This window comes from Phacochoerus africanus, chromosome 3 (assembly GCF_016906955.1).
Source record: "Phacochoerus africanus isolate WHEZ1 chromosome 3, ROS_Pafr_v1, whole genome shotgun sequence".
Lineage (NCBI taxonomy): Eukaryota > Metazoa > Chordata > Mammalia > Artiodactyla > Suidae > Phacochoerus > Phacochoerus africanus.
Window position 1 is genome coordinate 80,308,696 of NC_062546.1, and position 24,321 is coordinate 80,333,016.

A 24,321-nucleotide genomic window follows, 5' to 3' on the forward strand; every position below is an offset into this window, starting at 1 on the left:
TCCCAAATGTAAAACAAACTTTTAATAGGGCCTCTTTATGGCAGCAGTCAAGTGTACTGTAAAGTGTTAAACCGTCTTACACATACAGTATTAGTTAAAATCAATGTTAAATAAACTTTTTCTGCAACGTGGAATTTTATTTATTTACTTATTTTTATTTATTTATTTGCTTTTTAGGGCTGCACCTGTGGCATATGGAGGTTTCCAGGCTAGGGGTCTAATCAGAGCTACAGCTGCCGGATCCAAGCTGCCTCTGTGACCTAGACCACAGCTCTGGGCAACACCAGATCCTCAACCCACTGAGCAAGGCCAGGAATCAAACCTGCAACCTCATGGTTCCTAGTGGGATTTGTTTCTGCTGTGCCATGATGGGAACTCTTACAAAGTGGAATTTTAGCCTTCTGTTGGCAGTTAGCTTATTCAAGTATTCCTGTCCCTCTTGTGTTGACTCAAACTATACACACACACATACATGTAAAACTTTCATGTAACCTTTTACTAGTTTTAACTAGCAAGTTCTAGTCTGACCCTGTTTTCACAAAGTTGACCTTTTTAAATTGTTTTAATGTTTTTTCTTCTGAAGTCATTCATGTCCACAGTAGGGATATATATCTACAGATATAATAGAGATAGACATTTTAGAACTAAATTATCTGAGATTTAAAAAATTACGGAATGGTTTTACTAACATCTACGTCTGCTATTCTGTTACTAGCATATAGCTACTAGAAATAATAAGGGAAATACTGAAAAAAAAATTTTAAGTGCTGTGGCATGGGTTTGATCCCTGGCCCAGGAACTTCCACATGCCATGGGCACCTGGCCAAGCAAAAATTAATTATAAGAATCTTATGTATCTAGTTAATCCTATCTTCTTTCTGATTTATTCAGTAGACCAATTTGTGATAGCACAAGTTTAGCTTCGCGCCTAGTTTAAGAAATAGATCAGACTTTCAAAGGTCCTTTTGTGAGTTGTTTAGTACTGGAAAGTATTAAAATCAGTGGTTGTTTTCTAGTCTAACCGATCAAGTATTTTAACACATAATATTGCTGAATTAATATACTAAAGATAGACTTAGTTCCAGGGTTCAGGTGCTGGATAAAAAAAGAGTCATCTGGTTACTTTTGAGAAAGAGAAAGAAGAAAAAATATTGTTTTCTTTGATTAGACTTTTGGCTAGCCTCCGGCAGAGTGTATTTGGCCACATTTCAGCTTCTTTCTGGCAGGATACTTGTTTAGTCATTGAAAGTAGATATGTTTAACTTGAGTTTGCTTGAAGAAAACTTTCTAATAATGTAAGGCCTCCCACTAGGGAGTCCAGGGTAGTGAGGTAAGAGAACCAAATGGGCCAGGGACAGAGATGGACAGTCATAGGGGGGAGCTCTAGTTGGGGCAGGTCAGGTTGCTCCTTGAAGCAATACACTGATCACATATATCAAACCTTCCTCGTGGAAACATGTGAGATAAGCAACAGAATTCTCACAAGGCATAAATTATATACTCAGGTATCAAGTTTACCATACAAACAGATATAACAGTGGTGGGTGGCAGTCACAGTGAAGAAAGATTCAACAACTTTAGATTGCCAGTATTAGAAAGCCCTTTTAACAATAAACTGAAGCCTCTTGATCCCTTCAGGTCTTAGGAGCTTTATCTCAGTTCACCAACTACCTTTTTTTTTGTCTTTTGTCTTTTGTCTTTTTAGGGCCACACCCATAGCATATGGAGGTTCCCAGGCTAGGGGTCGAATGGGAGCTGCAGCTGCTGGCCTACACCACAGCTCACAGCCATGCCGGATCCTTACCCTACTGAGCAAAGCCAGGGATCAAACCTGCATCCTCATGGATGCCAGTCAGATTCGTTTCCACGGAGCCATGACGGGAACGCCCTACCAGCTACCTCTTAACCATAATAAATTCTGAGTTTCTTCAGTACACAAGATTTCTTGCCAGATACTAGGTGATAGTTCTAGTACACGAGAGAGAGTGCAAGAGATGTGTTCACTGTTGATATCTTTCATTCTAAGGCAGTTGGTAACAGACATTATCGAATTCTTGGCAGTGTAGCAAAGGGAAATGAAAATGTTTCTTTCTTCACCACTTTTTCCTATTATCCTCATATTGATCCTTTTCCAAACCCACATGTTCATTGAAATGGATTGTGGTGTTCTCCTCTGTAAAATAAGCACTGTTAGATTTCTGGAATCTTGTCAAATAACACCACAACTACTAAGGACCCAGTTCCTTATCAGAATGAGTAGAATTTTTCTTATGAAACTTAAATGTTTTTGTTTTTGTTTTGTTTTAAACTCTTTAGATTCTGGTTATTAGTTTTACAAGATTTTGGCTAGGGACTTTAGCCATGAGAACTTAATATGTAAGTTAACTAGGGTTTATGATAGTAGATAAACAAGGAGTCCAGGACATGTTCCTAATACGTATTTGCCCTTTGTATTGTGCCAACTGCCTCAGGAACTCCACTCTCTCCCAGTTATCACTTTGGCATTTTTCTTCCTTCTCTTTTCAGATCACTTCTGTGGTTTCAGTTACCACCTGAGAGTTTTAATTAATAGTTTTACATAGGGAATTGCCTTTGGCCAGCTGAGCCAACATCATGCTGACATCATTCCAAGATCTGAATGTTGTATCTTTTCCTTTTCCACAAATATGCTCTGACACATTTTGTCCAGTACAAGAATATACACAGAAGTAGAACTGGTATGTTTTGTATGGGAGCCACCATTTCATATTACACTCCTTGCTCAAAAATAATCAATTGGTGAATTTAATAAGCCATTTCATGAATTTTATATTTCAGAATTTGGAGTGTCTTGTGTTCAAAATTCAAATTTGTTATAGAATTAAACTGCTAAGGATATGCATTTATTTCGCTCTATATTTAATAGGCTTAATAAGTTTATATTAAGCTTCATATAGACTGTTTTTTTGTGCTGCACCCATGGCATGTGGAAGTTCTTGGACCAAGGATCAAACCCGAGCCACAGCAGTAACCCAAGCCACAGCAATAACAACACCAGATAGATGCTTAACCCTATGAGCCACAGAGGAACTCCAGCTTCTTAAATGGAATTATACATTTGTGCCCTCTGGCACAAATCCAATGATAGTGTGTACCCAGAAACTATAGGCAATGAAGATTTAATTGAAGCCACCCTAATGTCCTCTTACTACTTTGAAATCTCAGTTGACCTTCTATTTAACTACATTGCATACCAGTAATTACATTTATTGAAGCCATTGTTTCTCCTTATAGAAAATGCTGATCTTAGTAAATTTCAGCTATAGTGAGGGAAGTATTCTTGGGGTTCCAGTCGTGGCTCAGCAAAAACAAATCCTGACTAGCATTCATAAGGACACAGGTTTAATCCCTGGCCTTGCTCAGTGGTGTTGCTGTGAGCTGGGGTGTAGTTGCAGACGTGGCTCAGATCTGGTGTGGCTGTGGTGTAGGTCAGCGGCTACAGCTCCGATTCAACACCTAGCCTGGGAACCTCCATATGCTGCAAGTGCAGCTCTAAAAAGACAAAAATAATAATTGAAAGACTTTACCAATTCAGTGCTGATCCGCTTACATCTTAAGTCCAGAGTGCTTTAAAAATGGTAACTAAATTACGGGATCTAGAAAAATCATGTCTTCAGGAAATCTCACAAGGTGTGCTACATAGTAGTCTATTAGAAGTAAATTAAATAGACTGGCTTTATCTCTCAAGTGATTTACTGTGTTAGAGAAGGGTTTAGTATAGTTCAGCTTTAACGTTGCAACACCAAATGAGTTCTGACACCTCTGATGAGATGATTAAAGTTGGAATTTTTTTTTTTTTTTTTGACAGCATCAACAAAGAGAGCATCGTAGATGTGGAAGGTGTTGTGAGAAAAGTGAATCAGAAAATTGGAAGCTGTACACAGCAAGATGTAGAGTTACATGTTCAAAAGGTAATTTTTTTCAAAATATAAAATTGTGTACAAAAGTAGATTTGAGTACTTATGATTCACATCAAGTCTGAATTTTATTTTTTTTTTTTTCTTCAGTCTTTTTAGGGCCGCAGCCATGGCATATGGAGGTTCCCAGGCTAGAGATTGAATCAGAGCTACAGCTGCCAGCCTACACCACAGCTACGCCAGATATGAGTTATGTCTACCACCTGCTACACAGTTCATGGCAATAGCAGATCCTTAACCTACTGAGAGAAGCCAGGAATCGAACCCACATTTTCAGGGATACTAGTCAGATTCGTTTCTACTGAGCCATGACGGGAACTCCAAGTCTGAATTGATACATAAAATATTGAGGTTTATAAGTTAATTACTGAATCAGTTAGCTTTTGTTGTATAACAAGCTGCCTCAATATTTAGTGACTTAAAAAACATTTGCTCAGAGTTCTGTGCAATTAGGGAATTAAGGTCAGCCCATCTGGGATGGCTCATCTGCTCCACCTGATATTTCTGGGACATCTCCCTGTGGCCTCTCATCCCTCCTCATCCAGCAGGCTAGCCCAGACTTGTTGATATGGTGCATTTACCATAGTCACATATACAAAAATATAAACACCTCTAAAAAGCTTTATTCAAATGAATAAACAACAAGGTCCTACTCTATAGCACAGGGAACTATATTCAGTATCCTATGATAAACCATAATGGAAAAGAATATATATATGTATAACTGAATCACTTTCTTATACGGCAGAAATTAACACAACATTGTAAATCAGATATACTTCAATAAAATTTTAAAAAAGAAAAAAAGACCTTTATTCAGTAATTTTTTTTTCTTTTTTTTTCTTTGCTTTTTTTATGGCTGCACCCATGGCATATGGAGGTTGCCATGCTAGGGGTTGAATCAGAGCTGTAGCCATTGGCCTATACCACAGCCACAGCAACGTCATATCTGAGCCATGTCTGCGACCTATACCACAGCTCACAGCAACACCGGATCCTTATCCCACTGTGTGAGGTCAGGGATTGAACTGGTGCCCTCATGGATGCTAGTCAGATTTATTTCCGCTGAGCCACAACAGGAACTCCTTCATTCACTATTATGAACTTATTTTGCTGTGAACTTTCTTTTGATGATGTCCTTTTTTAAGAAAAAATTTTGGAATGGTTGCACCTGCAGCATATGGAAGTTCCTAGGCCAGGGATTGAATCTGAGCTACAGCAACACCAGATCCTTTAACCCAGTGTGCTGATCCAGGGATCTAACTCATGCTGCTGCAGCTGGAGCCACAGAAGTCTTTTTTTTTTTTTTTTTGTCTTTTTGCTATTTCTTTGGGCTGCTCCCGCGGCATGTGGAGGTTTCCAGGCTAGGGGTCGAATTGGAGCTGTAGCCACCGGCCTACGCCAGAGCCACAGCAACGCGGGATCCGATCCGCGTCTGCAACCTACACCACAGCTCACGGCAACGCCAGATCCTTAACTCACTGAGCAAGGGCAGGGACCGAACCCGCAACCTCATGGTTCCTAGTCGGATTCGTTAACCACTGCACCACGACGGGAACTCCAAAAGTCAGATTATTAACACTATGCCACAGCAGGAACTCCTGATGATATACTTCTAAAGGTTGATGAGTTATACTAATTCTTAATCATTACATTTCCTTATAATCATTGTATTTCTGATATTTTCCAGTACGGAGAAGTCAAAAAGGACAATACTGTATTGAGCTTACATTGCAGCAGTAACTTTTTTCCATAAGAGATTTATCCCATGGAGTTCCCGTCGTGGCGCAGTTAATGAATCTGACTAGGAATCATGAGATTGCAGATTCAATCCCTGGCCTTGCTCAGTGGGTTAAGGATCCGGCGTTGCCATGAGCTGTGGTGTACATTGCAGACGCGGCTCGGATCCCGCATTGCTGTGGCTCTGTCATATACCGGCGGCTGCAGCTCCGATTCGACCCCTAACCTGGAAACCTCCATATGCCGCGGGAACAGCCCTAGAAAAGGCAAAAAGACAAAAAAAAAAAAGAGATTTATCCCATATCTATTTTATTAGACACAAAAACTAGAAATGCTCATTGATTATCACTGACTTTTAAAATATTATAAATGAATTCATATATATTCACTTATAAGTGGAGCAGTGGGTTAAGGATCAGGCGTTATCACTGTTATGGCTTGGGTCACTGCTGTGGCACAGGTTCAGTCCCTGCCCAGAACTTTTTCAGGCACAGCCAAAAAGAAAAGAAAAAGAAATAACCCTGTACTTCTGAACCTGCAGTCTCAAATCCAGGCTTAATTTGAGTCTATAATATTCATCACTGAATTTCTGTTAAGGAGGAGTCCCTTAAGAGAAATCCCTTTCCCACCGTCACCCCTGTGTGTGTGTGTGCATGTGTGTGAGCATCTATAAGATGAAACACTCAAGCGGATGGACAGGAAGATACATTGATCCATACACACTGATTTGGGAGTAAGGTTCTATTTAACTGAAATATTGTATTGATGTAACTTGTCAAATTACTTTGTTCTCTTTGTGTAAGTTTTTTTTCAAATTAACTCACCCCAGTTAGTCTGCAGCCTAGTAAAGGCAAACTAACCTGAAGGTATGCTGACCAATAAAAACAAATAACGTCTTTTTCAATACTTTAATAAGATTTTAGTGACTGGAACAAGTAGGTGTATTTCTAAAATAATTATCTGGTAATCAGCACAACCTTAATATATGTTAAATATAAAGCCTAAAGAACTTACAAATTTTGCCTTAATGAAAATAATTAATAATAGATAATTATAAAGTATCTCACAAAGCATAAAATATTATATTACTAAGTAGAATCTTGTAATAAGCAATGAGTCTCTCTTATTTATTCAGCCAGCAATAACAGAGTATATTTGTTCTGAGCATTTTGTGAACTTCTGGGGATGAAAGCTCTTACAACCTAATAAAGGAGGTGATGAATTTCTGCTAGTTACAAAAATGAGAGGTAGCTGTCCAGCTCTCTAGCTTTGCATTGGAGATCAGGTTTCTGTTAACTCATCAAACACTACAAACTTGGGTGTAAGGGATGGTGGCAAATAATTGTATTTTACTGTGAGGAGCACTAAAGTGTCATTATGACACTTTTCTTGACATGTCTGAGCTGAATGCTAGATGTGATTTACCAACTTAGAATATAATTTCCTTTCCTAAGTTAACTAAATAAGATCTATGTCCCTCTTGTACATTAGTAGGTTTTTCAGACATATTTGGGATAACTAATAGGGTAACATGTATTTTAAGAGCAGCTAAAAAAATGCAAGCTCATTCTTTATGACCTAATGGCTTTTTTAAGAACTAAAATGTGCAATTAGTGTGAGTGCATATTGAGGGATTTTAACACCATTAAAGGAACACCTTCTAGAGCAGCTCCCAACCAAGAGAGCTACAGAAAATGAGTTATAACATGCTTGACAATAGAAGACAGTAAGAGATATTTGGCAAAAGAACGAGGGAAAGAAGGAGGAGTGGTACAGAAGAGTTGGACTGACATTGATCCTAGTGGTAGAAATGGTCAAATCTGTTAATTATCATAACATATTTGTTAGTGGCCCCTCAGATTAGCAAAGTGTTTTCATATTTGTTACACCATTTGAGTCTTACCACCAAGTTCATTTTACAGAAGCATATTGAAGCTTTAGTTAAAGTGATTTGCCTAACAGTAGCTTTTAGGTGACAAGGAAGCCTTAAGCCAGACCTCTCAACTCCAGTTATTATCACCTTAGAGTTTACAAAGTATTTGGACATATGTTGTCTTAACTTGACTGTTTTAACAACCCAGGGATATATGCAAATATTATTATTAGCATTTTATAGGTGAAAAAAACTTGTACCATCCAGTTTTACCAAAGAGTTTCAGTTAAAGATGTATGCAAACATTGTTTCATATTTAAGTCAACTGTAGATTGTTTTTTTAAGAAAAGATAGCAGGTTGTGTGTGCTTCTGATATTTTTGGTAATCTCTCACTTTCAGATTTATGTGATCAGTTCAGCTGAGCCCCGCCTGCCCCTGCAGCTGGATGATGCTATTCGGCCTGAGGTGGAAGGAGAAGAGGTAAAAATTATACTTTTGAAATACTGTGCTTCCTCTGTGTGTTTAGTTTGCAAAACATTTACTTGATGTCCTGCTTTTGTGTGAAAGGGTACCTGTGAATTAATTTGAGTTTCATTTTTAGTTAAAAATACTCTTAAATTAACAATTCTTAAACTCTTTGGTCTCAGAATTCCTTTACACTCTTAAAAATAATTGAACCCACAAGCTTTAGTTTTTGCAGGTATATCTATCAACATTTACAGTATTAGAAGTTAAAACAAACTTATTAATATTTATGAATTAAATAATAATATAAATATGTATGTATTATTCCTATATAAATAATAAAAAAGAGCAATAATGTTTTATGAAAAATATTTTCAAAAACAAAGTAATTTAATGTCAAGAGTGATATTATACTACATATCTACAAATCTTAGTAATGTCTGGCTCAATAGACAACAATTAAATTTTGTTATCTGCCTCTGCAATCATTCTGTTGTGACAGCATGCACATTTGGAAAACTTCTCAGTATCATCAAGAAAAAAGTGAGAGTGAAAGGTATTATTATGAAAAAATAGGTTTGACGTACAGACTCTGAAAGTATCTTGGGGACCTTCACTGGTGCCCAGAAGATACTTGGAGAACCATTGATTGCTCTATGTCAGCTTTTATCTGTTCCTTCAGTCTTGAACTAGCAGGTAAAACCCCGGAATCAATGAAGGTGTGGGAAGTTAATTATTTTGACATCCCAGTAATGAGTCAGGGAGTTGGGGAATGGGAAGTAGAAAAAAAGCTTTAACCTCAACTCATTCTCTTCTTTCCATCTCTCTTTTAACAGTAACCTTTCTGGCCCCACTTCTTGTTTCTTGAATCCTTGATTCGGGGGTGTAACATTAACACACATGAACATACCTCTTCTTACTTAAAAATTAACATGGCTTCTAAAAATTTTTTTTGTACTTTAAAAAAATCAGTAAAATCTGCTTTTTCAACTTTTTTTTTAGGAAGGAAGAGCTACTGTTAACCAGGATACAAGATTAGACAACAGAATCATTGATCTTAGGGTATGCCTTATTCATTTGTGCTGAAATCAAGGTGGGCAGGGATACCATACCTGTCTCAGGCTTATAGAACTAATTGGTATTTACATATAGGTAATATGATAATACAAGAAATAATTTACCTTTTTGACTAACCCTTCCCCAAAGGAGAATTGCTGTCAACAAGGACAATCAAGTAATAGTTCACAGGATACTGACTTGCTTTGTTTTAAAATGACAAAGGAGGAGTTCCCATCGTGGCTCAGTGGGTTACAAACCCGACTAGTATCCAAGAGGATGCAGGTTTGATCCCTGGCCTCACTCAGTGGGTTAAGGATCTGGCGTTGCCATGAGCTGGGGTGTAGGTCCTATATACGGTTCAGATCCCATGTTGCTGTGGCTGTGGTGTAGGCCGGCAAGCTGCAGCACCAATTTGACCCTTAGCCTGGGAATGTCTATATGCTGCAGGTGCGGCCCTAAAAAAGGCAAAAAATAAATAAAATTACAAAGGAATGTGAAGCCAATAAATTGGCTTCCTTCCAGGTGATGCCTTTTTTCAAACAAGTTAGCAAGTGAAAATAGGACCATAAATATTACTACAAAATTGTGAAAGAAGTTGTGTGCACATTTTACAGCCAGATGGAAATTAGTAGTTAATGTCTCAATCCTTTGAATTAGATCTAGCACAAAATTAGTAATAAAGAAGTAGATGGCCCCGGTAGTGTATATAGTAATCTCATGGGTCTTCTGTTTCCCTTTCTGGTTTGGTTGCAAGTGAAAGAGTTCATTGGTTTCATCATTGTAGTAAAACCATTGTCATCTCCCTTTCTTAATGTTTTGACCACATCTTCCCCCTTTACTTAAATAATCTACTTAAAGGTTAAATCCTTTGTCACGTTAAGAGTTCTTTCCAACTTTTCTGTAGTCATATGGGTCTGCCCTTATTGTACACTGATGTTTCCCCTAATTATTTGGTTTTTGTTTGTTTTTACTTTTTCCATTTTAATTTATAGTATACAGAAAAGACTAGCAGTAATCAAAAGTCCTCTTGATACTGCCTAGAAACCTCAGGTTTTTCATAATTTTGGCCACAGTAGTTAGCCATCATACTGTATTTGCTGTTTGTTCACACAAGTTACTGGTTAAGCCTTTAATATTTGGCTTTAAGAGTTTTTTATTTTTTTAATTTTACTCACATCTTTTTTGGTCAAGTTTATTGCCATCATTGAAAAATGGAGGATTTAAATCTCCATTAAATCTAGGTGGCTTGGAGTTCCCATTGTGGCTCATTGGGTTAAGAATCTAACTAGTATCCATGAGGATGGGGGTTTGATCCCTGGCCTCACTCACTGGGTTAAGGATCCAGCATTGTTGTGGCTGTGGCATAGGCCAGCACCTGCAGCTCCAATCTGACCCCTACCCTGGGAACTTTCATATGCCATAGGTGCAACCAAATAAATGAATAAATAAATAAATCTAGGTGTTTTTTGGGGGGGTGCAGCCGTAAAAATCAGTCAATCAATCAATCTAGGTGGCTTTTATTAAAAAGTTAGAGATAAACACATCAATAACAGGCCTGCATGGCAACATCATCACCTCTAGACAGGGCATTCTGCTGGAAAGTACCATTCATTCACTCTATTTATGTTTTTTGGCCCTTGTAAACATTTACCTTTTTTTAACCCTTACTTTGAGTTTACATTTTTGGGAAGCATTCCGTTCATTAGTAACTTGAAATCTTTTATACATCTTTGCTTATCTAAACTATCGTGTAATAACCCCAGTCCAGTTCTTTTCTAGACCCTTTGCTTAACAAAGAGATGGAGAGGTTGGAAACAAAGGACAAAGTTGTCATTCTTCTTCTGTAATATGAAAAATTCTAAGATATATCCTTATTCTGATGTTGTCATGTAGTCTGACTTTTCTCTCCTGTAATCAGTTGTTTCTCTATGAACTTTGCAGGCAGGTGGCCTGATTAAAAAATATTCCATCTTATTTAATGTCAAATTGATTTAATTAGCTTTTACTATTGTCTTATAGACATCAACTAGTCAGGCAGTCTTCCGTCTCCAGTCTGGCATTTGCCATCTTTTCCGAGAAAATTTAATTAACAAGGGTTTTGTGGAGATCCAAACTCCTAAAATTATCTCAGGTATGCTTTAAGATATTTCTCTTAATTTTAAAAAATAAATTTGTTTTCCCTTAAGTTTCTTAATTTAGTGTTGTGGTTTTTTGTTTTTTTGTTTTTTTGTTTTTGCGGATCCCAGGTATTCTTTAAAGCTTATTTCCCTGAGACTGTTTATTTTGAAGATTATGCTGTTTACCACCAGCCACATATCACTAACATCAGTAATATTAAATACTCTTATTTCAGGAGTTGTTAATGTGATAATGATTATAAAATGAGGCAGTAACACATAAAGCAAGATTTTTATTAATATAAATGTACTTGAAGCTACTTTCGTTATGTAGATTTCTTTCTAAATTGGTATTGTAATTTTGTATAAACTACATGAAAACATTACTAAATACTAGAGAGGGAAAAATCTCATTAATTCTCATTCTTGATGACAAATTTATTTTAATCATTTTAGCCTTTTTTAGTTACTTAAATAACATTAAAAAGTATGTTATGAATAGCTTAATTATAAATTAAAAATCAAACATTGTATTATTGATAATTAGAAAGTTATTAAGAATATCATATCTTCTTTTTTTTTTTTTTTACGTGCCGCATTTGTGGCATATGGAGGTTCCCAGGCTAGGGATTGGATTGGAGCTGTAGCCACTGGCCTACACCACAGCCACAGCAACACGAGATCCTATCTGCGTCTTGGACCTATATCACAGCTCACGGCAACGTTGGATCCATAACCCACTGAGTGAGGCCAGGTATCAGACCTTTGCCCTCATGGATACTAGAAAGATTCTTTTCTGCTGCACCACGACGGGAACTCCCCAAATCTTTCTTTAAAAAAATTTTTTTGGGAGTTCCTGTCCTGGCTCAGTGGAAACGAATCTGACTAGTATCCATAAAGATTCAGGTTCAATCCCTGGCCTCCCCAGTGCGTTGGGGATCCAGCATTGCCATGATCTGCAGTATAGTTTGCAGACGCGACAAGGATCCCGCAGACGCGACAAGGATCCCGTATTGCTGTGGCTGTGGTGTAGACCTGTAGCTGTAGCTCCGATTCAGCTCCTAGCCTGAGGACTTCCATTATGCCATGGGTGCAGCCCTAAAAAGCAAAAAAAAAAAAAAATTTTTTTTACAACTCCAAAGTAGCTTTAATAGATTTGAAAATGATGCAGAAAGGGAGTGTATATATCCAAAAGAGTAAAATTGAAGGTATAACCAAAGAAGTAAATCTGTCCTAAATATAAGCTGTTTAGAATCAAGTATAACACATATATAGATAATGATTTTTCTACAATTCTTAGTTTCCAGTTTTTTTAAAATGAAGTTACTTGAGTCAAAAGTATGAACTGTTTTTACTAGAAATTTGCATTGACAAGCTTATGATTGATTATAACATAAATATTTACTTTCAGCTGCCAGTGAAGGAGGAGCCAATGTATTTACCGTTTCTTATTTTAAAAATAATGCATATCTGGCTCAGTCTCCACAGCTCTACAAGCAAATGTGTATTTGTGCTGATTTTGAGAAGGTTTTCTGTATTGGACCAGGTAAGGTATTGACAGTTACAGTTTTCTCAAAATTCATTGACTATACCATAGTAATGGTTTTATAAACACTTTTTGAAAGCTTAAATCCTTTTATATGCTATCTACATAAATAGTAGACTTTGTGGTAAAAATGATAGTGTGCTTGGGTCAACATTTCAAAAAAAGTTATATCCTCAGGTAGTTCTTTAAATAGTTGAGCGTTGGAGTTCCCATTGTGGCTCAGAGGAAATGAATCTGACTAGTATCCATGAGGACATAGGTTCAATTCCTGGCCTCTTGCTTAGTGGGTTAAGGATCCTGTTTCGCCTTGAGCTGGTGGTGTAGGTCAAAGACATGGCTGGGATCTGGCGTTGCTGTGGCTGTGATGTAGGCCAGCCGGCTACAGTTCCAATTCAAACCCTAGCCTGGGAACGTCTATGTGCTGCAGGTGTGGCCCTTAAAAAGACTAAATAAATAAATAAATAAATAAATAAATAATTGAGCATCGTTCATGTAAATGGAATTATAACCATTATATATTCCTGTAGATCAATGCTGAAGAAAAATATCTCATTTTAAAAATGCATACTTTGAAAACATATACCCTCTGAAATATACCTGAATGTTTTATTTTACTATTCTGTTTTTTTTTTTTTTTTGTCTTTTTGCCATTTCTTGGGCCGCTCCCACGGCATATGGAGGTTCCCAGGCCAGGGGTCCAGTCGGAGCTGTAGCTGTCAGCCTATGCCAGAGCCACAGCAACACAGGATCCAAGCCGTGTCTGCGACCTACACCACAGCTCACGGCAACACCGGATCCTCAACCCACTGAGCAAGGGCAGGGACCAAACCCGCAACCTCATGGTTCCTAGTTGGATTTGCTAACCACTGCGCCACGACGGGAACTCCTACTATTCTTAAGTATAATTAGAACAGAATTAGCTCCCATTTGGACTGTCCTCTCAACTCACTGTCAACACTAAGAAGAAGTAGTTGCAATTTTCCAAATAATACATTTTTTGTCCTTGATAGCCCCTTTATTACTGTTGTAAGTTTACACAAATGTGCCGCTGTGTACTTTGCTACCAGTTTTATTCCAAAGCTGTTTTGCTTCTCTTTAATTATTTGTACAGTTCTTAGTATTGTTATGTTAACATAATTTTTTTTTTTTGGCCTTTTGTCTTTTCTAAGGCTGCACCCGCGGCATATGAAGGTTCCCAGGCTAGGGGTCTAATTGGAGCTGTAGCCATCCACCCATGCCAGAGCCACAGCAACTTGAGATCCAAGCCATGTCTGTGACCTACACCACAGCTCACAGCAACGCTGAATCCTTAACCCGCTGAGGAGGCCAGGGATCGAACCTGCAACCTCGTGGTTCCTAGTTGGATTCGTTAACCACTGAGCCATGACGGGAACTCCCGGTTAACATAATTTTTTTTTTTTTTGTCTTTTTGACATTTCTACGGCCACACCTGCCGCATATGGAGGTTCCCAGGTTGAGGGTCAAATCAGAGCTGTTGCTGCTGGCCTACACCAGAGCCACAGCAATGTGGGATCCAAGCTGCATCTGTGACCTACACCACAGCTCATGGCAATGCCGGATCCTTAACTCAATGATCAAGGCCAGGAATCGAACCCGCAACCCCATGGTTCCTAGTTGGATTCGTTAACCACTGAGCCACTATGGGAACTCCTCGGTTAACATAATTTTAAGATATAGATGTTATAAGCCAAGCGCAGACACATAATCATGTGGCAAATTCTTTTATGAAGCTAATTATAGGCAAAACCCAGCTTTACTTCATTCTTTAAAACTTATCAAGGGAGTTCCCTGGTGGCCTAGCAGTTAAGGATCCAGTGGTTAAGGATCTGGCATTGTCACTGCTGTGGCTCAGGTCACTGCTGTGGTGTGGATTCAGTCCCTGGCTCAGAACCTTCCATGTGCTATAGGCCAGGTCAAAAATAAAAAATAAAATTAACCAAGCTGTTTTATATATGTAGGTTTTTTTGATAGCTTAATAAAAATTAAATACCTGCTAATAGAGAAACTAGCAAGATCATTAAGTTTCTTAATTTTCTGAATTTATTAACGAGTTATTTGTTGAATACCTGCTGCATATACAACCTTGCCCTTAGTACCATGTACATGAAAGAAGAACCAACCACCTTTTCTCAAACGTTAAGGTGTGTACAAATCATCTGGGCATCTTGTTAAAATGCAGATTTTTTTTTTTTTTTTAGAGTTAGCTTTTTTTTTTTTTTTAATAGTAGCACACCATGGAAGTAAAGAGTTTAACTTTTTTTTTTTTTGTCTTTTTGCCATTTCTTGGGCCGCTCCCTCGGCATATGGAGATTCCCAGGCTAGGGGTCCAATCGGAGCTGTAGCCACCTGCCTACGCCAGGGCCACAGCAACTTGGGATCCGAGCCTGCGTCTGCAACCTACACCACAGCTCACGGCAACGCTGGATCGTTAACCCACTGAGCAAGGGCAGGGATCGAACCCGAAACCTCATGGTTCCTAGTCGGATTCGTTAACCACTGCTCCACTACTGGAACTCCTAAAATGCAGGTTCTAACCACTAGGTCTGAAGTGAGGCTTTGAGATTCAGCAGTTCTCACAAGCTCCCAGCTACTCCTGATGCTGCTGATTTGCTGACAGACTATGCTCTGAGTAACGGGGAATAAACATTGTCCCTGGTCCCAAGACAGAATAAGACATGCACACATACATTAGTCCCAGGGAGTAATCAATTGATTTTCACAGCACGCAATCAAATTGTGCTATACAATCAGGAAATTGGTGTTTATGTAGTATAGATAGTATAAAAAGGAGAAGATGGAATTTGCTAGAGTCACCATAAAAGAGAAGTCAGACTGGGAGTTCCCATCATGTTGCAGCAGAAACGAATCCAACTAGGAACCATGAGGTTGTGGGTTCGAACCCTGGCCTCACTCAGTGGGTTAGGGATCTGGTGTTGCTATGAGCTGTGGTGTAGGTTGCAGATGTGGCTTGGATCCTGTGTTGCTGTAGCTGTGGCGTAGGCTGGCAGCTGTAGCTCCAATTTGACCCCTAGCCTGGGACCCTCCATGTGCCACAGGTGTGGCCCTAAAAAGGAACAACAATAACAAAAAGAATTCAGGGAGTTCTTGTCGTGGCTCAGTGGTTAGTGAATCCGACTAGGAACCATGAGGTTGCGGGTTCGGTCCCTGGCCTTGCTCAGTGGGTTAAGGATCTGGCGTAGCCGTGAGCTTTGGTGTAGGTTGCAGACTCGGATAGGATCCTGCGTTGCTGTGGCTCTGGCTACAGCTCCAGTTCGCCCCCTGGCCTGGGAACCTCCATATGCTGCGTGAGCGGCCCTAGAAAAGGCAAAAAAAAAAAAATAGAATTCAGACTGAAGTAGGCTCTAAGGACAGAATGGGAGATGTAGACAGAGATGGCATTCTGCTCAGCAGAAGCAGGATGAATAAAGAGCATGAGACAAAATAAAAATAGGACTAGTTAGTATTAAGAAATGGGAAATAAAGGGATAAGATTAAATTATGAAGGCATAAAGGTTTTAGACTTTTTGTTATTTTACATCTTATGATAGTCATTTGGGAACCATTGTGTTACTGAACAAGGATGTGTTTTTGTTTTTTGGTTTAATTTTTTTGTTTGTTTGTTTGTTTTTTTGTCTTATTGCCTTTTCTAGAGCTGCTCCCAAGGCATATGGGAGTTCCTAGGCTAGGGGGTCTAATTGCTGGCCTACGCCAGAGCCACAGCAATGCGGGATCCAAGCCACGTCTGTGACCTACACCACAGCTCATGGCAGTGCCGGATGGTTAACCCACTGAGCAAAGCCACGGATCCAACTCGCAACCTCATGGTTCCCAGTCAGATTCGTTAACCACTGCACCACAGCGAGAACTCCAAGGATGTGTTTTGAGAGTATCAGTCTTTGCAGTGATATGAAAAATGGTGCAGTGCTAGATTCAGAGAGACTGGAAAGGAGGAAAGTGCACTGAGGATAATAAGAGCTGGACTGAGGTAATGGCTGGAATATATATAATGTTATTTCATCTTCACAGATTTCATTTAGCTTGAGTCAAGTTTTAACACAACTGAGAAGAACTCACTATATTGGATCTGTTTTAATTATTGAGAAGGCACTTCAGGATCTTGCACTCCCTTGAGATTCTCATGCTCATCATTTATTGATTTACATTTGTTACAACTTTTATGGGACCATAGGAATTTTTAGTGAACTTGCTGTCCAAGAGAATGCAGAAAAAGATGGCTTATCTAAGGTTTTTCCAACCCTATAATTATAATGGAAATAGTATCATTGGAGTACTAGTAAATATAATTTTCTGTTTAAATCCCAGTATCTCCAGAATTTACTATGTATTTCTTTTATTAATGTTACAGTATTCAGAGCTGAAGACTCTAATACCCATAGACATCTAACTGAATTTGTTGGTATGGATATTGAAATGGTTTTTAATTACCATTACCATGAAGTTGTGGAAGAAATTGCCGACACTTTAGTACAGATATTCAAAGGACTTCAGGAAAGGTAAAAAGTATATATTTGATATCCTTAGATGAAGATAATTTCAACTGTTTGAGTTCTTCAAAATAAAGCAGTTCTTGAAACTTGTAAACTGAGTGTTTATTGAAAAAAATATTGTATAGATAAAGATAAATAAAGACTTGCCAGTTAGATGATCAGTTACTGGAAAACTCCACACTCACAGTAGTACTTGTGAATCCAACAACTGGGGCTGCAGCTCATTAACCTGATTTTGGTGGGGAAATCTACCAGATTATAAATAACCTAACTATATTTGTCTTTTCCTCTATACTGATGTCTTGATTGTTTCAGAAATAGAGCCCATGTTGGAGTTCCCGTCGTGGCGCAGTGGTTAACGAATCTGACTAGGAACCAAGAGGTTGCAGGTTCGATCCCTGGACTTGCTCAGTGGGTTAAGGATCTGGCGTTGCCGTGAGCTGTGGTGTAGGTTGCAGACGCGGCTCGGATCCTGCGTTGCTGTGGCTCTGGCGTAGGCTGGCGACTATAGCTCTGATTAGACCGCCTAGCCTGGGAATCTCCATATGCCATGGGAGCGGCCCTAGAAAAGACAAAAAGACAAAAAAAAAGAAAGAAAGAAATAGAGCCCATGTTACCTTTATAGCAGTTTATTATTGGGAGGTAGTATGGGGTAGTACAGAGCTTGGATTCAGCTAGATCTAGATAGCTTGGAATCATACCCCAGCTCTGCTGTATATCGATGTGGGCTTTGTGCAAGTTACTTAATCTATGCCTCCGTTTCCTCCACTTTTTGTCTTTTTAGGGCTGCACCCACGGCATATGGATGTTCCCAGGCTAAGGGTTGAATCGAGGCTACAGTTGCCAGCCTACACCACAGCCACAGCAACTTGGGATCTGAGCCGCATCTGCGACCTACACCACAGCTCGTGGCAACACGGGATCCTTAACCCACTGTGCAGGGCCAGGTATCGAACCCACATCCTCATGGATACTAGTCAGGTTCATTAACCACTGAGCCACAATGGGAACTCCCAGTTTCCTCCACTTTTATAATTGAAGATAATATTATTATATACCTCAGAGGAAAAGGGTCCCTTTAGTCTTTCAGTTTTTAATTTTTACTGAATCTGTCAATTAAGCTTGGTCAGGAATGTTTAATTTTTAGATCAATTTATATTCACACTAAGTGCTCAATAGAGATTGGAAACTCCAATATACTGAAAGGACTTTTCAGCTTATCTGGGCTTGGTGAACTGACACATTTATAGAAAATTTTTAGACACATTCTGTGTATTCAGATAATTGAATTATGTAAAGTGTTCACTTTATTTTTTTTGTGCGTGTATTCTAGAGCCACACCCACAGCATATGGAGGTTCCCAGGCTAGGAGTCAAATTGGAGCTGTAGTCTTCGGCCTACGCCAGAGCCACAGCAACGCAGGATCCTAGCCGCGTCTGCAACCTACGCCATAGCTCACAGCAATGCCGGATTGTTAACCCACTGAGCGAGGCCAGGGATCAAACCCATGAGCACATGGTTCCTAGTCGGATTCTTTAACCATGAGCCACAACGGGAACTGCATGTATTTGAAATTTCTATTTGAAGACCACTGATTTAACTATTAATTAATGTTTTTGGATATGTTTCAGTGATACTTAAAGAGTTTAGAAATATTATACAACTTATTTACTCCATTGCACATCTAATGAGTAATTTCAAGAATGCAGAAATTAATCATTGACTTTATAAAAATACCACAGCATAGCACCAATATTTTCCAGGCATTTTCTTCATTGCATTATACCTTTGATGAGTAATTGATTGTAGACAGCCCTTTTTTCCCCTAATAACATTTAATGTTTTCTTTCTGATTTTACAAGTTATACAGACAACTAAAAATAAAAGCATAAAATAAAGTCACCCATAATCCTGTTCCCCAGAGATAACCATTATTAACATTTTGATTCATTTCCTTCCAGTGTGTATGAATTTTTTTAAATTGAGATTCAGTTGACCTCCATCACTGTGTTAGTTCCAATGCACAATGTACTGATTCCATATTTCTGTACATTACAGATTGATCACCATGATATGTCTAGTTACCATTTGCCACCATACAGAGTTTTTACAATATAATTGACTATATTCCTTATGCCATACATTTCACCCCCATGAGTCATTGTTTTGGTAACTAAAAATGTGTACCTCTTAATCTCCCTTATGCATTTCACTCATCCCCCAAACCCCCTCCGCTCTGGTAACTTCTTATCTACGAGTCTGTTTCTGTTTTGTTAGGTTTGTTTTTAGGTTCCACAGATAAGTAAAATCATTCAGTATTTGTCTTTATCTGACTTATGTCTCTAGATCCATCTATGTTGTTGCAAAGTGACAATATTTCATTCTTTTTATGACTAAGTAATATCCCATCATATATATATTTCATTGTGTATATATATATATATTAGCTTTTCTTTATGTATATCCTATTATATATATCTTCTTTATACATACACACACTTAGACACACAATCAGTGGACACTTAGATTGCTTCCATATCTTGGCTGTTGTTATAATGCTGAAATGAACATAGGGGTGCATATATCTTTTTGAATTAGTGTTTTGTTGTTTCTTCAGAAAAATATCCAGCAGTGTAACTGCTGAATCAAATGGTAGTTCTATTTCTAATTTTGGGAGAAACCTCTATACTGTTTTCCGTAGTGGTGGTATTTATTTTGCATTCCTACCAACAGTAAACAAGGGTCCCTTAACCGCCATATCCTCGCCAGTACTTGTTATTTGTTGTCTTTTTGATAATAACCATTTTGATAGGTATGAGGTGATATCTCATTGTGGTTTTGATTTGCATTTCCCTGGTGATTAGTGATGGTGAGTATCTTTCCATCTGTCTCTTGGCCATCTGTGTGTCTTCTTTGGAAAAATGTCTATTCACATCCTCTGTCCCTTTTTTTTTTTTTAGGTTTTGGCGGTATATGGAGGTTCCCAGGCTAGGGGTGGCCTACACCACAGCTACAGCATCGCTGAATCTGAGGTGCCTCTGCAACCTATATCACAGCTCACGGCAACACCAGATCCTTAACCCACTGAGCAAGGCCAGGGATTGAACCCACAACCTATGGTTCCTAGTTTGTTTCGTTTCCACTGAGCCATGACGGGAACTCCCATTTCCATACAAATATTAGAATTGCTTTTTCTAGTTCTGTGAAAAAAATGCCGTTAGTATTTTGCTAGAGGTTAGGATGAATCTGTAGATTGCCTTGGGTAGCATGGTCATTTTAGCAAAGTTAATTCCTCCAATCCATGAACATGGTGTATCTTCCCATTTATTTATGTCATCTTCAGTTTCTTTCATTAGTGTCTTACAGTGTTCTGACTACAGGTCTGTCACCTCTTGGTTAGATCTGTTCCTAAATATTTTATTCTTTTTGATGCACTTGTAAATAGGAGTGTTTTCTAAATTTATCTTTCTGGTAGTTCAGTGTTATTGTATAAAAATGAAACTCATTTCTGTATATATTAGTTTTGTATCCCACAGCTTCACCGAATTCATTAGCGAATTCTAATAAATTTTTCTGGGGCCGTCTTTAGGATTTTCTATATATAACATCATGTCATCTGCATCGTGACAGTTTTACTTCTGTCTTTCCAATTGGATTCGTTTTAGAACTTTTTCTTCTCTGATTGCTGTGGTGGCTAGAACTTCCAATTATATGTTGAATGAAAGTGGCAAAGTGGGCACCCTTATCTTGTTCCTGATCTTAAAGAAAATACTTTTAGCTTTTCACTTTTGATTATGATACTAGCTATGGGCTTGTCGTTATGGCCTTTATTATATTGAGGTATGTTCCCTCTATACCTGCATTTTTTAAATGTTTATCATAAATGGTTATTGAATTTTGTCAAAAGCTTTCTTGTATCTGTTGAAATTATAATTTATTTTATTCCTCATTTTGTTAATGTGGTATGTCACGTGGATTGATTTGCAGATGTTGAATCATCTTTGCATTCCTGGGGTAAATTCCACTTGATCATGGTGTATGATCTTTTTAATATATTGTTGATTTCAGTTTGCCAATATTTTTTTAAGGATTTTTGCATCTGAGTAGTCATCGGGGATACTGGCATATAATTTTCCTTCTTTCTTTTTGTCTGGTTTTGGTATTAGTAACATTGCTGGCTTTATGGAATGAATTCAGAAGTGTTCCTTCCTCTGGAATTTTTTTGAATAGGCTGAGAAGTATTAGTGTAATTATTTAAATATTTGGTAGAATTCATCTGTGAAGCCATCTGGTCTTGGACTTTTATTTGTTGGGAGTTTTTTAAATTACTGATTCGATATTGTTACTGTTAATTGGTTTGTTCACATTTTCTTTTTTATCCCTTATTCAGTCTTAAGAGATTTTTACATTTCTAGGAATTTTTCTATTTCTTCTAGGTTGTCCATTTTATTGGCATATAACTATTCATAGTAATTTCTTTTGATCCTTTGGTGTTTGTATTTCTGTGGTGTCAATTGTAACTTCTCTTTTTTCATTTCTGATGATACTGATTTGTATTCTCTTTTTTCTTGATGAATCTGGCTAACATTTTATCAGTTTTATCTTTTCAAAAAAACGTCTTTGAGTTTCATTGATTTTTCTTATTAGTTTTTTTTTTTTTTGCAGTCTCTATGTCATATATTTTCACTTATTTTTTTTTTCCTTTTAGTAGCCTTGGGTTTTGTTTGTTTTTTTGTTTTTTTTTATAATTTGTTTAGGTGTAAGCTTAGGTTGTTTGAGATTTTTCTTATTTCCTGAGATAGGCTTATATTGATATAAACTTCCCTCTTAGAATTACTTTCCCTGCATCAAATAGATTTTGGATTGATGTATTTTCATATTCATTTGTCATCAGGTATTTCTTTTATTTTCTCTTTGATATCATCTGTAACCCATTGGTTATTTAGAACCATACTATTTAGCCTCTGTGTGTTAGTGGTTTTTTGCAGTTTTTTGTTCTCGTAGTTGATTTCTAGTCTCATGTGTGGTGGGAAAAGATGCTTGACTTATTTTGTGACTTAACATGTGCTCTAGTCTGGAGAATGTTCCATGTCGTCCATTTGGTGTAATGTATCCTTTAAGGTTAGTGTTTCCTTACTGATTTTGTTTGGATAATTTGTCTGTTGATGTGAGTGGGGTGTCAAAGTCTCCTACTGTTACAGTGTTAGTGTCAGTTTCTCCCTTATGTTTGTTGAAATTTGCTTTACATATTTAGGTGCTTCTATGTTGGGTGCATGTATATTTACAATAGTTAGGTCTTCTTGTTGCATCTTACTATCCTCTACAGTGGCAGTTTAGTACAGTAAACATTTATCTTGTGCCTACTGTATAGAAGGTAGACAGTATACTATAGTGATTACTAAAATGGGAAGGAAATGGGCATTCTCCTAAACAAATTTATAGTATAATGGGAATGGGGGAAAATAAGACAAGTATTCATTACTTTGGTCTTCCTTGATGATGACAGGTATCCTTAAAGGAGTGAAAAGTCAAATTTTTTTAATGTCTCTAACATTAAACATGTTTCTAACAATGTTAGCTGATATGAGTATAAAGAAAGTTTTTCATCCTTTAATGCCACTGTGGTGACAAATATGAAATTTAGAAATGGTGTTAAATGTTTTTAAGTATTTGCATTCTGTTTTTTAACAAATAACTTCTTGGTAACACTTTTTTTCTGCTGCATATACCGATTCAAAGAATGATTTTATGTGACATAAACAGGTGACAGTTTTTCTTAGCTGCTGTCACTGCTACTAAAGGGCCTAAAAGTCCTTGGGGCAGTTTCTTCACTGAGGCTGATTTTACAGTTTTGCTCTAAAGCATTTCTTTTTGAGTTATCTCTGAATTCAAAAGTGTTATCAGTGAAAAAAAAAAATTGTTATCAGTGAAACCATGCAACTAATAGGATGTACAGTGGGCTCTTGGGTCCATGTCAACTGGCTGCTTGAGTATAGGGCCCTTTAGATAGCTAGGAGAGGTCTGTGCCGATGCGTGGAATCAGCTGGAAAAGGGGCTCGTTTCCACTGCGGAATCTGCCCAGATTGCCTTTTCCTCATCATTGCATATATAGTGACTCCTATGTAATATTTAAAATGTTCGTTCTTTGGTTTTGTTTGTTTGTTTGTTTGTTTGTTTTAACTGTATGTTCCCTGTTTAAGCAGTAGTAGCTGAAAAAAATTTTTTTGTGGTTTTAATATATGTATTGACACAGTGACCTCTTGGGGAAAACATTTATTTCACAAATTTTTATTGACTCTTCATCATTGTACAATAGGTTTCAAACTGAAATTCAGATGGTGAATAAACAGTTCCCCTGTGAGCCATTCAAATTTTTGGAGCCAACTTTAAGACTAGAGTATTGTGAAGCACTGGCTATGCTTAGGGAAGCAGGAATTGAAATGGGAGATGAAGAAGACCTAAGGTTTGTTTGTCTTTGTGATTTTTAATACTTTAGTAATTATATTTAAGATATAAAAGAATGGATATATTAATGAATGGTATTTTTTCACCCCGTTGATGAACTTCAGTTTGTTAACTTTGGTATATATAGTAGGATGCTATTTCATTGAGTTGTGATCTGAAATAAAATATCATTTAATATGGTTTGCCAAAGCTTCAATATTTTTGTTTATGAACACCGTTTTCTCCAAATCCCTTCCCCATATTCATAATGTTTTAAAGAATATAGGCCTTTTTGCCTGTGATTTTATCATCTAATATGTTACCTCTCTTTCTAAATCAGTGGTGCTAAGAGAGGCTATACAGGATTACAGTATAAAACTTTTAAAATCTCTAGAAGTCACTGTTCTCTATTCAACATACTATGTTATATTATCTAAATTCAGATCAAATGGTTTGTAATTTTGAAATGAATTATGTAGTTTGATGAAGATTAGAAGTTAGCTACTTATATTTTATTCAAGGGTTCTTACATTAAACTATTTAAGCAAACAACTCATATCAATGTAGGAAGAGATGATTATTGTTATGTTT

The 24,321-nt window shown here is 37.6% G+C and overlaps 1 protein-coding gene across 1 annotated transcript in view; it reads left to right on the forward strand.

The window, feature by feature from the left end:
* DARS1 (aspartyl-tRNA synthetase 1) overlaps nt 1-24,321 on the forward strand; it is a 77,236-nt gene that overhangs the window by 45,710 nt on the left and 7,205 nt on the right. The window contains exons 5-11 of the mRNA XM_047772027.1: nt 3,848-3,950; nt 7,970-8,050; nt 9,038-9,097; nt 11,114-11,225; nt 12,623-12,757; nt 17,145-17,292; nt 23,603-23,749. Of these exons, the coding sequence (XP_047627983.1) occupies nt 3,848-3,950; nt 7,970-8,050; nt 9,038-9,097; nt 11,114-11,225; nt 12,623-12,757; nt 17,145-17,292; nt 23,603-23,749 (786 nt within the window). The remainder of the gene's footprint in view (nt 1-3,847; nt 3,951-7,969; nt 8,051-9,037; nt 9,098-11,113; nt 11,226-12,622; nt 12,758-17,144; nt 17,293-23,602; nt 23,750-24,321) is intronic.